General features: G+C 40.5%; 2 protein-coding genes across 3 annotated transcripts; both read left to right on the plus strand.

The window, feature by feature from the left end:
• The first annotated feature begins 69 nt into the window (after positions 1–69).
• On the plus strand, positions 70–13288 carry Ap-2alpha (adaptor protein complex 2, subunit alpha). 2 transcript variants are annotated; one of them, XM_077399598.1, is made up of 14 exons: positions 70–202; positions 4429–4517; positions 5287–5498; positions 5574–5767; positions 5857–6088; positions 6159–6267; positions 6355–6998; positions 7074–7205; positions 7294–7491; positions 7555–7889; positions 7972–8240; positions 8324–8468; positions 8566–8773; positions 8862–13288. In XM_077399598.1, exons 2-14 carry the CDS (start codon positions 4454–4456, stop codon positions 8937–8939), a joined length of 2820 nt encoding a protein of 939 aa, XP_077255724.1. In that variant the 5' UTR covers positions 70–202; positions 4429–4453; the 3' UTR covers positions 8940–13288. The 2 variants fall into 2 exon arrangements, with proteins under 2 accessions (XP_077255724.1, XP_077255723.1); XM_077399597.1 differs by lacking the exon at positions 70–202 and adding an exon at positions 3438–3595.
• On the plus strand, positions 1862–2992 carry LOC143893859 (uncharacterized). Its single transcript, XM_077399634.1, has 3 exons — positions 1862–2113; positions 2200–2332; positions 2408–2992. Exons 1-3 carry the CDS (start codon positions 1984–1986, stop codon positions 2655–2657), a joined length of 513 nt encoding a protein of 170 aa, XP_077255760.1. The 5' UTR covers positions 1862–1983; the 3' UTR covers positions 2658–2992.
• Positions 13289–13539: the final 251 nt, after the last annotated feature.

The raw sequence follows: 13539 nt of genomic DNA on the forward strand, positions 1-13539 counted from the left end.
GATTAACGAGATCGTCGAGGTTGATGCTGAAGTATGTCAATGTCGTCGGTCTCGTATTTCCAGACGAGATTCTTTATGGGGCGACGGACTTCCTTTCCCGTTTCTGAAACGTCGACGAGACGCCGGACAAGCCGCCACCGATGTGGGAGAACCTGACTCGACGTGACGTCATCACCGTGAGGGTTTCGCCGATCGATAAGAGGTAAGAGGCGTCACAGCGGTTCCTAATATGGATCGAAGATAGGTTCACTTTAAGTAACAATGACTTCTCGATCGATCTCTTCCATAATTGCGCAAGATTCCGATATACCATCAGAACGTATTTGTTACATTATTACACTCGGTACGTTAATAAGAAAATCCTATATTAAATCTACAGATTTAAATATAATAGAAATGTTATTTTTTTCTAACATATGTTTCACGGATACATACATATATTATCCTATTTCGGTTCACATTTTCGCGCGGAGGGGAGAGGGGAGTAAAAAAATCGACACGTGAGTGGGATTTACTCGTCGTCGTATCCTCGACATTGAATCGATCGCGAGGGGACGGCTGGCGGTCGATGAAATCGAATTGGACAGACGAATGCCCTCGAACGAATCTGGCTTCGGATTCTATGCCCGTCTCGGATTCTGTCAGCTAATAATAGCCCCCGGTAGCGCATACCGAAGAGCTACTATCTTTTCGACGTCAGTTTGCTTGTTTTCCTCTCGTCTACGTACCGGGCTATGAATAATTGTCCAATCTCTCGCCGAATAACGCGGTGTTTCAGCGTCGTCGAACGCGCGATGAGAAGATCTAAACGACGTATACGCGGATATCGCGAGCCGAGAACGCAAGAGAGAGATATCTCTTTATTGAAATATTGAAATTTTGAGAATTTTTGTTGGACCATCAGGCACTCAATTTCAATGAGAATTTTCAAATTCATATAGAGAGAACCTCTAATCTCCGTAGTTTTGTCAATCATTGGGCGACTTGTCAAATAAATATCACGTTATGTATCATTTTACATATATCTATTATATATCATTTTGTACATATATATATACAACTCAATATTATAAATTCAAAATTATAAATTAAGTATTTTAATATTCTTCTTAATATAAAATCATTATTAATCCGTCGTGAATGGAAAATCAGCTTAAAAGTACGCTTGGCGGTGGATGCAATGCAAGGCCTTCGCAAGGCTGCGAATGCAACACGGAATTGTGTAAGACAATGCGTCGTCAAGAGAGATGAGTTGTTGGACGACGTATATGTATACGCGCATAGCGATCGTCGCGCGTATACTGTTCAGCTTCCGATCTATAATTGCCGATCGATCATCGAGTCTATAAATTAACACGGTCGATTATCCAATGTCACCGCCGTGAATAAACTCACACGTAACGCGCGGTGACAGGTGATCGCGAATAAAGAATTGTATAATTGACATCCTCATATATAAGTGTGAGCGCATGTATTCGTCTCCCACGAGTTCCCAAGAAATCGCTGTCGTCATTCATTTCCTTAAACGTGTAATTTTACGTTACTTTTTCTATGGTTGGAAACCGGATAAATACGCGTATATTAATAAACGGAAATTAACTTCGATAAAAAAATTTTTTCAATACGTATATGTATAGATGTTATTGTAATAGCATATAATTTCGTTATTCCGTGCGCGCGCGCGCGCACGTGTGTGTTGCATTAAAACGTGTTTAAAATTCATATTTTAATGTTTCAAGCATGTTCTTTTTAAAATTATATCTAAAACTTGACATTAAAAACGCATTAAAAAAGAACTCAATGTTTCACTTTCTTTTTTGTAAACATCTTTACCATGTGTTCTGCTTGCTCCTCATTCTAGTTATAACGTTCGCCGCGAGGGGCGTTAGCGCACGGCGAGAATTTTTCGATTTAAATCGCGAACACCAAACGTCGCCAAAGGTGTAAACACGTGGTTACGAGATTACTTGCGCTACCTCGATCATGAGGAACAACGCGAGGAATGTCAAAGGCAAAGGTGGAACGGATAAGAGCGGCGATGAAGATAAGCCACGGGAAAAGAAGTTCGACAAGAAGAAGTACCGATTACAGAAGTACAGCAATAAGTATAAAAGTATGTCGTACGTCTACGGAGCAATGCGACGTATAGGTTAAGTTTAACAAGAGCTTGTTCACAACACCTGCCTGCCTTTGTTTAAGTTAATCAATGGGAGGAGAGAAGGAAGAAGGCTGTGTTGCGCGGATTCTACAAGGAGCTCAGAAAGGATCAGCAGAGTTCCGCGGAAACGTCGTCAGATTTAAATCATACGTCCGAGAACGAAGATGAGACGAGGTGTGTAAAGCAGAATCGATTCAGAATCCGTACTTAATTTCAGATTTGATATTGATTGAATGTGCGTGCGAACAGCAAATTGGGGAAGAAGAGCTACGCTTTTTTCAAGGCTAAGCAAGAATACCGACGGAAGAAGGAAGAGGAGAAGAGGAGGAAAGAGGAAGCCGTTCGCGTAAAAGCCGAACGTGAGGAAGCTCTGAAGAACTATAGGCAGAAGAAGATGCGTCACTTTAAGGTGTTATCAAAGAAGACCAGGAAGGGACAACCCGTAATGAAAGGCAGGATAGAGATGTTGTTGGAGAAGATACAGCGAAGTACGACGTAATCAGTGGTCGCTTCTTTATCTCTGGTTGGACTGATTTAAAAGCATCATATTGTGGCACGGTGCGAAGCACCATTTAAAGGAACAGCGGAATATTTTCGCTTTTGTAGATATATATTCTATGTTACATAACGCGATATGTACAAATTATTTCACTCTAATGGCAACATTTTCTTCAAACCTCATTAAGTTTGTGCCTCCAAATTTGTCATTATTATATATTTTATGTAACTGTACCATCTGTGTGCGAATTGGAATGTGTGGAAGACAATCTCATATATAGTCGCACATTCTCAAATTCTAATAAAATAGAGTAATGAAATGTGAAGTAAATGAAATTGATAAAGGAGTCGTTTCATTTTTTGGGCCTCAAAATGACATAATAATTTTACAAAGTAAATTGCAGCCGTAGTTCTTGTATCGAATATATTTGAAAAAGTTTTTTTGCATCTGAAATGTTTCCATCGTGATAATAAACGCAATCGCGGACGATCAGAGAAAGATTTCGTTTTGCGAATTGAGGGCGAATCCGATTCCTATCGACGCGGCGACCCTTTCGCTCGATCAACGGCAACCTTTTGGCATTCAGTCGCGGCGCGGTGCTACGGACGAGTGGGCTCGAGCCGGCGCCGCGCCGGCGTGCCCTTTCGCGGCTCGAGGCCGACGAGGCCTCGAGGCTCGATCAATCGCGGACGGTCGCCGTCGCGTTCGAAATACGAAATTCCACGCGCCAGCGTGGATCGCGCGTGCGCGCTGGCATTTCGACGGGCGGCCGTGTCTCGCTCGTCGGACGTCGGACGCGACACGACGACGGGCCAGTCGGTTGCAAATGGCGACAGCCACGAAGTCTCTGGCACGGGCTCGCGACTAGTTCCACGCCTACCGTGCGCCCCGCGAGCGAGCCGTGCGCGTAACGTCAGCCCCATCGCCCTGCAGATACGGTACGTAGCCCCCCGAGCGCGAACCCCCAGCGACACCGACCGGGGCCGCGGGGCCCCGCCGCGAATTCCGCGCGGACCCGCGGCGCCCTTGGAGGATCCCCGGCTCCGGCGCGCGACAGCTCGCGACCACTCGCGACGAGAAGGGCACCGAGGGGTGCCCCCCCGTCTCGTACCGTCTCTTCCTTCTCTCGAGACGGTTCCCTGCTCCGTTCCCCGCTTCCTCGATCGATACGTCGACGCGATCGTCGGCCTCCCCGTCGGCCGGAATCCGACGGTCGTGTACGTGTGTTGCCCTTTCTCCCCACTCCCCCCCCCCCTCTGCCAGCCGGGACGGGGTCTCGGAGTAATCGGAGTGCCGCTGTCAAGCGTCGCCGTCGGAATTCGGCGCCGGCTCCGATACTCCGATCGCTCGACGATCGCGATCGCAATTGGCAATTACCCACGAGTTCGATCCGCGTTTCCTCCGACGGCCGACGGCCGACGGCCGACGGCTGTACATACTTTATACCTCGCGGCTTCGCTCGGCGCCACGTACGACCGCAATTCCGTTTCCCGATAGCGCCGACCGGAGCAGAGAGAGAGAGAGAGAGAAGAAGAAGAAAAGGTTTTCGTAAAAGATAGATCGCAAAGAACGGCACGTATAGACGGCAATGCGTGACGATAGCGACGGAGCGCGGCCCGTGCGTCCCGTCGTTGCGTCACGCCGTTTTTAGCGAGCGAAACAAATACCAATTACGGTATATCTGCGTCGGAAGCGCAAACTCTAAAGCCGTCTCAGATTGGAGGGGAATTAACGTCCGAGTGTCCTCACAGCTCTCGTACTCGTTTCGCAGGTAGTCTCGAGCAAGACGAGGCAAGATGCCGGCCGTCAGAGGAGATGGTATGCGTGGATTGGCGGTATTCATATCGGACATCAGGAATTGTGAGTAACGTCTTGGTAGTACAATTTTCCTTCGACGATATCCAGGTTTTGTAATTTATTAATTGTCGCATTCGGAACTGTCGGCGAAGGCTGTTTCTTTCTGCAAACGCGCCGCTCTTGCAGCTAATAACGTTGTTAACGCGGCGTTTCATTCATCGGGCGATAATGTGCCATTGAAACTGAAACAGTGTGCGACGTGTTTGACACTGTGAGGAGCGGGAGAAAGGGGGCGGTGTTCTGATACAGGCCTATCTTCTTGATACAGCTTGACTCTCAATATCAATCTGCGACACATTAGCATCGTTAGCTAAAAATTTATTAAAAACGAACGTAGGTCTCCTTGAGATATTTACGGTGGCCGCAATTGTATGGTTTTACGCATATTTTTGCATATTTATTTATAATTGTCTTTGCGCCTCTCGGATAACAGGATTAAGCCAGTTGATGTAATTGCCGTTACTTTTCATATCAAATGCTTCTGCTGACGCATTATTTCACGATAAAATCCATTGATATTTACAGCAAAAATATAAATGTAAAAATATGAGTGTATTGCGACGGGAAATTTTTATTATCTTAATATTTATTATCTTTTTATTTATACGACGATAAGATGTAATACGTTTATATCGACGATTATAATTTGATGATTGTTTTGTAAGGGATATATACGCATACGCGTGGTCTTTCCCTTTTTAGAATCTTATATTAATACAAAACTTTACTGGCGACGGAAGTTACTGTTTTGTTCTTATATTAATGTTACCAGGCAAAAGTAAAGAGGCAGAGATTAAGAGAATTAACAAGGAACTAGCAAACATTCGCAGCAAGTTTAAAGGAGACAAAACGCTCGATGGATATCAGAAAAAGAAATACGTTTGCAAGTTGCTGTTCATCTTTCTTCTCGGCCACGATATCGACTTTGGACATATGGAAGCTGTCAATCTACTTTCATCGAATAAGTATTCGGAAAAACAAATTGTAAGTACAACCGTTCGTAGCGATGTAGCGGAATAATGATTATTATATATGTCATCTGTCTCGTTTCAATTCTAGGGATATCTCTTCATATCGGTCCTAGTGAACACCAATAGCGATCTGATCAAGTTAATCATACAAAGTATAAAAAATGATCTCGCCTCGCGCAATCCAATTCACGTTAATCTGGCGCTGCAATGCATCGCCAATATCGGTAGCAAGGATATGGCGGAAGCCTTCGGCAATGAAATTCCAAAATTGCTCGTCTCAGGGTACGACGTAATGTATTTGCTGCTGTGTATAGTCATGCTGGTAGCTTGTGTCAGACGTCTCGTTCGGTCTTCAAATATCCGTTTTATAGAGATACCATGGACGTCGTGAAGCAGAGTGCCGCGCTGTGTCTGCTACGGCTGTTACGGACAGCTCCCGATGTCGTACCTGGCGGTGAATGGACGTCGCGTATAGTTCATCTGTTGAACGACCAACATCTGGGCGTTGTAACAGCCGCGGCGTCGCTCATAGACGCTCTTGTAAAAAGAAATCCCGACGAATACAAGGGCTGCGTTAGTCTTGCAGTTTCGAGATTAAGTAGGGTACGTTGAGCACGAATGGTTGATCGTGTTACGGTAAGCTTGTTATCTGACATTTCTTCCGTGATTGTAGATTGTCACATCGAGTTATACAGACCTGCAGGATTATACGTATTACTTTGTGCCAGCCCCGTGGTTATCCGTCAAGTTGCTACGTTTGCTGCAGAACTATACTCCACCAGGTACTTAATTTATATGTGGAATACAACGTACGATATATCGTACGATATGTATAATATATTTATATATACATATTTTTGTGTGTGCAGCCGAAGATCCAGGTGTGAGAGGCAGATTAAACGAGTGTCTAGAAACAATATTAAACAAAGCTCAAGAACCACCAAAGTCAAAGAAGGTCCAGCACTCAAACGCGAAGAATGCTGTACTCTTTGAAGCCATTAGTTTAATTATCCACAACGATAGCGAGCCGAATCTCCTTGTACGGGCATGCAATCAGCTTGGCCAATTTTTATCGAACCGTGAGACCAATTTGCGATACTTGGCACTTGAATCCATGTGCCACTTGGCTACCTCGGAATTCTCGCACGAAGCCGTAAAGAAACACCAAGAAGTAGTAATATTATCAATGAAGATGGAAAAGGATGTTTCCGTCAGACAGCAAGCGGTAGACCTGTTATATGCCATGTGTGATAAAAGTAATGCCGAGGAGATTGTTCAGGAAATGCTAAACTATCTGGAAACAGCTGATTACTCGATTAGAGAAGAGATGGTCCTTAAAGTAGCGATTCTAGCGGAAAAATACGCGACTGACTACACCTGGTATGTCGATGTTATCCTAAACCTGATTAGGATAGCAGGCGATTACGTTTCCGAGGAAGTTTGGTATCGAGTTATACAAATCGTTATCAATCGAGATGATGTTCAGGGTTACGCTGCGAAAACCGTCTTCGAGGTAAAACATATTTTTTCCCTTTTGCTATTATTTATTGCCGTTAATTATTGAACGTTCCACATATATGCATTACAGGCACTGCAAGCACCTGCTTGCCACGAAAACATGGTTAAAGTCGGTGGTTACATACTTGGAGAGTTCGGTAATCTCATAGCTGGTGACCAGCGGTCTTCTCCAGCTGTCCAGTTTCAACTACTACATTCCAAAGTAAGTACTTTTCCATTTGCGAGAAGTGGCGCACTACCGAGGATATACATAAATCTATACAAATACATTACAAATCTATCTCTTGCAGTATCATTTATGCTCTCCTATGACTCGAGCATTGCTGCTTTCGACGTACATAAAGTTTGTCAATCTGTTCCCTGAAATACGAAGTCAGATACAAGATGTTTTCAGGCAGCATAGTAATCTACGTAGCGCGGACGCTGAGCTGCAACAGAGAGCATCGGAATACTTACAACTGAGCATTATCGCTTCAACTGATGTCTTGGTATGTAATTTATAACGATTGAAAAATATGAGACTCGCGTTACTGACGTATTTGTTTTCGTAGGCCACCGTGTTGGAAGAAATGCCAGCGTTCCCCGAAAGAGAATCCTCTATTCTTACAGTTTTAAAGAAGAAGAAACCGGGTCGAGTACCAGAGAACGAAATTAGAGAGAGCAAGAGTCCAGCGCCGAACACTAATCATCACACTGAACCTCCCGCTGCTGCTACAACCGTGACAATTAACAATTCTTCTGCTGATCTGCTAGGATTGTCGACTCCACCTTCGTCTCAACCGTCTAGTAATACAGGCGTGTTGCTTGATGTTTTGGGAGATATTTATAACATGCCAAATAAACTTGGTGCTACTAATGGCACCCAAAATACATACAACCCGAAAAAGTAAGATATATTATACGATTAGAGATTTTTATACGATTAAAATATTGATATTTGTAATTATTTTTCCGATTGTATCTTTCAGGTTTGTTTGTAAAAATAACGGTGTCTTGTTCGAAAATGACTTGATACAAATTGGTGTAAAATCAGAATTTAGACAAAATCTTGGACGTGTAGGTCTCTTTTACGGAAACAAGACGCAACACGCTTTACACAGTTTTCAACCACAACTATCTTGGTCAGATGAGAATCAAGCGAAATTAGCTGTACAAGTAAAATCTGTTGATCCTATATTGGAAGCTGGCGCTCAGATCCAGCAAATGATCAATGCAGAATGTATTGACGACTATAATGGTACGTTATTTTGACATTTTTGCAAGTTTTTATCAATTAGCATCTGAATATCTTCCATTGCATGTGATACCTCTTATTTACAGATACACCGAGCATGATTATCTCCTTTATTTACAACAATGTGCCACAGAAGATCACGATGAAGTTACCGTTAACAATTAATAAGTTCTTCGAACCGACAGAGATGAACGGAGAATCATTCTTTGCAAGATGGAAAAATCTTGGCGGGTATGTGACGTAGACGTAACGCACATGAGAGGAAGAGACGTAAGATCGATTCGAATAGTTCCAGATCAATTTATCGTACGTTGAATTTATTTTTCAGAGCAAATCAACAACGATCGCAAAAGATTTTCAAAGCGCAGCAACCGATGGATCTAACGCAAGTACGCACGAAATTACAAGGATTTGGGATGCAGTTGCTCGACGGCATCGACCCGAATCCCGATAACTTTGTCTGCGCCGGTATCGTTCATATGAGAGCGCAGCAAGTGGGTTGCCTGTTGCGTCTTGAACCTAATAAACAAGCCCAGGTAATTTATCATGTTCTCGAAAGATTCGAAAGAAGTAATAACAAGCGTGATTTGCATTTTTATTTAATTGTACATTCTTACTTTACAGATGTTTCGTTTAACGGTACGTTCGAGTAAAGAATCGATGTCGGTAGAGATCTGTGACCTGCTGGTGGACCAATTTTAAACGGCCTAGCAGGCGTAAATATTATCGAGAAATTAGCACTACGTCGTGAGAGGACATATCATTATCGAACGATGATGTCATCTCGCGTCGTTCAAAAAGATACTGATGGTTATTCGTTAAGAAATATTCGCGTTGTACCCAAGCTTACACTCATAACGCTCTAATATAAAATCTATATCTTCGTGTAGGTAGTTTCGTGTCACTATATATCATTTTATCGAAGAGGCATAAGTTTGAATCAGGATTATCGAGATCAGGTACAGAAAGAACGAGGGATGTGTACGTGAACTGGCTATGACAGACAGTATTATCTCACGATTGAGGATACTAAAGTGTGGATCTGTTTTGAATGCGTCTACATCTTACATTACAACCTACAATTTAAGCGAATGAAGCAAGAATGCGATATGGAGAAAGGGAATGAAAAGCTAGAGATTTTAGTTACGGATATGTATGTACTGTGGAAGCACTCGAGCCGTCATAGAAACAAAGCAAATAAGATTTTTTTTTACAGAGTCTTATGATACAAGTATCCCTCCGTACCGTTACAATTTATATAGTTTTTAAACATCAATTGAGCTTTGTTCATTAAGAGATGGAATATTTCTCTTTGCACATCATTTTATTTTATATCGTTTTGTACCTACGCGTCGTAAGTTTTGTTCATATTCATGAATTGCTTGCATCGATATTTTGCCATGAGATTGCCGCGTGATCGAGAGTAGATTTGGGCACAATGACAGTAGTTGTATAATATGAGCTGTTTAACTATAGATATCCGTATATTTAACGGAGCTGCGAAATAATTATTGTGTATAATTAATAGTTTATATTTAATTGTCTTTGTCCCGATCATGATTTTGAACAATGTCCTAGATTTTCTATCATTGATGTATAAATCCATGGCTGGTCATTTCTACGTTCGCAAGATGCGATGGGAGGTATGTCGTATTAGTAAATCATTAATTGAAATCTAAATGTTTTGCAGGTTAACTATTTGTAACTATAGAAGTACGTTTTATTATCTTCAGAGTCTTGCGTAAGATGTATATTTCAGTAGAGCGTACAACTCTGTACAGATAATATTTACTAATGTGTTGAAGTTTTGTGGAATGCGTTTTATAATGATAACAGCGGAAAGAGCAGCTCTAAATATGATTTAAATATCGCTTTACATGATCGTTACCGATTTTGTAAAGCTTTACACTATTGTACATATGAAATTCATCACAAATGGCTATAAAGATTTTCAGGATAGATTGCGTTAATTCGTAGCCATATACAAGCTCAAATTTGTTTCTTATTCTTCAATTATTCTTTATTTTTCAAGGAAGTGTAAGATGTATATTTTTCATATTCATGTAGATGTAAATCCACATGTCTAATGTTTCCATTATATTCCTTTTCCCTTAGATTGTATAATGTATTAGCTGTATTTTAATTATAGTATAATCCGGTCGAGAGAACACGGTGCTATCAGTTTTTACGACTTGATTTATTGCATAATGAGATTTTACTATTATTACCTTTCTCCTCTTTCTAATGTTATTTTACGATACACGATAGGATATTTTATTGTTAAGTATACGATTACAATTGTCGTTAAATCATAAGCGATGTGAAACGAAACGTGGGCGTTTTATATTTTCATTCCTCTCGTTCTCATAAAATAATTAATATTTCAGAGACAGTATAACGTTTATTTTTCAATTAAATTACATGTAAATTGCTATAAAATGTAATCAACACTTTTAATAGCGGTAATCCAACATGTAATCGAAATTAAAGTTATGATCTATAAATTATTATTAGAAAGAGAAAGAGAGCGAGAGCATAACAATTGGCTGTGTTATATACTATTATAGATTTTTCTCAAGTATAAATGTAATATATATATGCAAAATTGGTGTAATTTGTATGTTCTGTATATTAATGACATTTTAAATCACGAACTTCTTTTAATCGTTTGATAATTAAGGTACAGATCAAAATTACATCAAAATTTGTACTCCTTTTAAAATCAGGAAAAATTACAACAAAAAGATACAAGTGTCCCAGCGTTTCACAAGTCTAAACATTCCTTCGTGGTAGTTTTCTTATCCAAGGTTTATGAAATACCGCAATACTGTGATTTTTCGCTGTTTTTTATCCTTGATTTTTTTCCCTAAGAAATTCTTAATGGACCGAAGAGATGGAAATTTGATGGGAGCTAGATTGAAATTGTGTAGTGGTATGAAACTTCTCACTTCTGCATAAATTTTAAAGTGTAATTTAAAAAATTGAAAAATATATTAATATATTATTTTATTTCCAATTCCGTAAAAATTTTAAAGTGTAATTTTTGAAATAAAAAAATATATTGTTAATATATTATTTCTATATACACATAATATACTTATACATATATACATAATATATATAAATTATAAAATACACTTTAAAATACCTGCGTAGTCACATGAATTTTCCTCTCTATCCAAACTATACATTAAGAATATTTTGTAACTTCTGTTGATTTCCTGCGTACGATAATCGACTTTTATTAACGAATCTCAATGTACGCGAGTTTTTATATGTCGTTTTGTCGAGCTTTATTCTTCCGAATTTTATACGTCTGGAAATGTTGCCAAACTGATTGACGTGGACCCTCGACCAACTATTATGACCACCAGTCATGGATTTTGCGAGAGTTTGATAACATTAGTTTTAGAAAAAGACAGTCAACGATATATATGATATTTATGATAACGATATCCCCCTCATTCGTATTATTATATAGAGCCCGCGTTTATTATATAGAGATGAGAATCGTGTTGCGCTTAAATTTAAAGGGCCCACGCACGATCCAACGATTTACGTAGCAAAAGACTATTGCGCGAATCAAGTTCGTGCTATACGTAAAATTAAATACACACTAGAGAAATATCACACGAAATTTATGCAAATCGCTAAATCGTGCGCGGGCCGTTTCACATTCAAATGAAAGTTGCGTTAATATATATATATAATATACATATACCTTTATATTATACAAAAATATACATGAATTATATATATATATATATATATATATATATATATATATATATATTATTATTAAGAGAAATGTGTGGCGACACACAGTTGTTAGATTATCACGTGGCGATGCTCCGATCCGCTGACGATCGAAGCCGTCGACGTCAATACGATATTTGACTGCAACACGTCGCCGAATATTCGAATAATTCGAATATCCTGAATGTCCATCCGTGATTCGTTGTTGTTACCCGTTAGAATTTTTCGGTAAGCCGGATGTTCTTAAAAGTCGCGCGAAGCAACGCGAAACGAGACACCTCGTATAATTTATCGCGTTTCGCATTTCGCATTAGCGCCATAGAGCCTATCACCTCCTTAGGATTATATCTGCGAACGTCGGGATATTCTAATATTCGGATATTCGAGCGTGTGCAGTCCTAAAAATACTCGTTTGTTCGCGAGAGAAATTAAGAAAAATGAAGAGTGTGTGTTCGCGTCGTTCTGTGTCGTTGTCTCCTTTTCGATTGCGGTCTAATCGTGTACAGATTTAATGTAGAAATTTAATAGACCTGCCGCGAGCAACTGCCGAGATGGTTGATGAGCGCGAAAAGAAAAAAAAAAGAAGCGCCGAGGGGGGCAAATCGCGACCGGATTTTCGGCCACGAGCCGCCTCGCTCGCGCTTTACGGACGAGCGTATTGTATGATAATATCATAGTGGATTGCGACTTTCGTCCCCTTTGTAATTAACGACGCTCATCGTATTTATTTCCTCGTGTAGCATATATGCATATGGGCGGTTGCCTCGCACGGTTTTTTGACCGTCGTGACCTCGAGGTCGAAATTAAAGTTAACGAACGTACATTGGTCTTGATCTCCAGCTGCGATTAACTGTATTACTATGTTACTCTTCTTCGCGCAGCGAGTTTCGTAGGAGGACTTTTTTCGTTCTAGTTATGCACGTGGCACATCGTTCGAATACACGTATTTCTTTTTTCCTTTACGCATATACGTATTACGAATTTCGCCGTTTCGATTCAATATCCGTCGAATTCCGAGCTTCGGGGAACTTTGCGAAGCTCGTGAGACGCCGTAGTTTCTACATTCAATCTTTACGCGAGAACAATCTTTAGTCCCGTGTAGCGTGCGTTCGTTTTCGCCCTTTTCTCTCTTCCGAGTATACCGCGCTCTAGCCGATTCTTACGCAGAATAAATCGTGCAAGCGTTCTTTCCTGGATCACCGATTTATTTTGTATCGTTTAGCTTTGTATGTACATGTACGTTTATAAGACATTATTGATTTATATCATAAAATAATATATAAACATAAATATTATCTCTCATACAAAAATGTGCCTACTTTGTCCGACTCTTGATTCTCTCGTTTTGTTCCACAATAGTTTTTTCTCCGTTTAATAATAAGTTCAATCTCAATCTTGTGTCACATTTTACTTAACGATCAAAATTCTTATAAGACGTGCCGAATGTTGATTCATTGTAACTTTTATAACTATAGATTGCAGATTTCGGATTGCAAAAATTGGACCGAACCAGAACTAGTTATGAAAGCACGAGCAATCGTGTAGA

The sequence above is a fragment of the Temnothorax americanus genome, unplaced genomic scaffold (genome assembly GCF_048541705.1).
Source record: "Temnothorax americanus isolate GAGA-0224 unplaced genomic scaffold, ASM4854170v1 Scaffold13, whole genome shotgun sequence".
Classification (NCBI taxonomy): Eukaryota; Metazoa; Arthropoda; class Insecta; order Hymenoptera; family Formicidae; genus Temnothorax; species Temnothorax americanus.

Coding starts and splice junctions, on each gene's coding strand:
- LOC143893859 (XM_077399634.1), top strand. CDS start 1,984: ATGAGGAACAACGCGAGGAATGTCAAAGGCAAAGGTGGAACGGATAAG. Junction 2,114..2,199: donor GTACAGCAATAAGTATAAAA/GTATGTCGTACG, acceptor CCTTTGTTTAAG/TTAATCAATGGGAGGAGAGA. Junction 2,333..2,407: donor GAGAACGAAGATGAGACGAG/GTGTGTAAAGCA, acceptor GCGTGCGAACAG/CAAATTGGGGAAGAAGAGCT.
- Ap-2alpha (XM_077399598.1), top strand. CDS start 4,454: ATGCCGGCCGTCAGAGGAGATGGTATGCGTGGATTGGCGGTATTCATA. Junction 5,768..5,856: donor CCAAAATTGCTCGTCTCAGG/GTACGACGTAAT, acceptor TCCGTTTTATAG/AGATACCATGGACGTCGTGA. Junction 6,999..7,073: donor CTGCGAAAACCGTCTTCGAG/GTAAAACATATT, acceptor TATGCATTACAG/GCACTGCAAGCACCTGCTTG.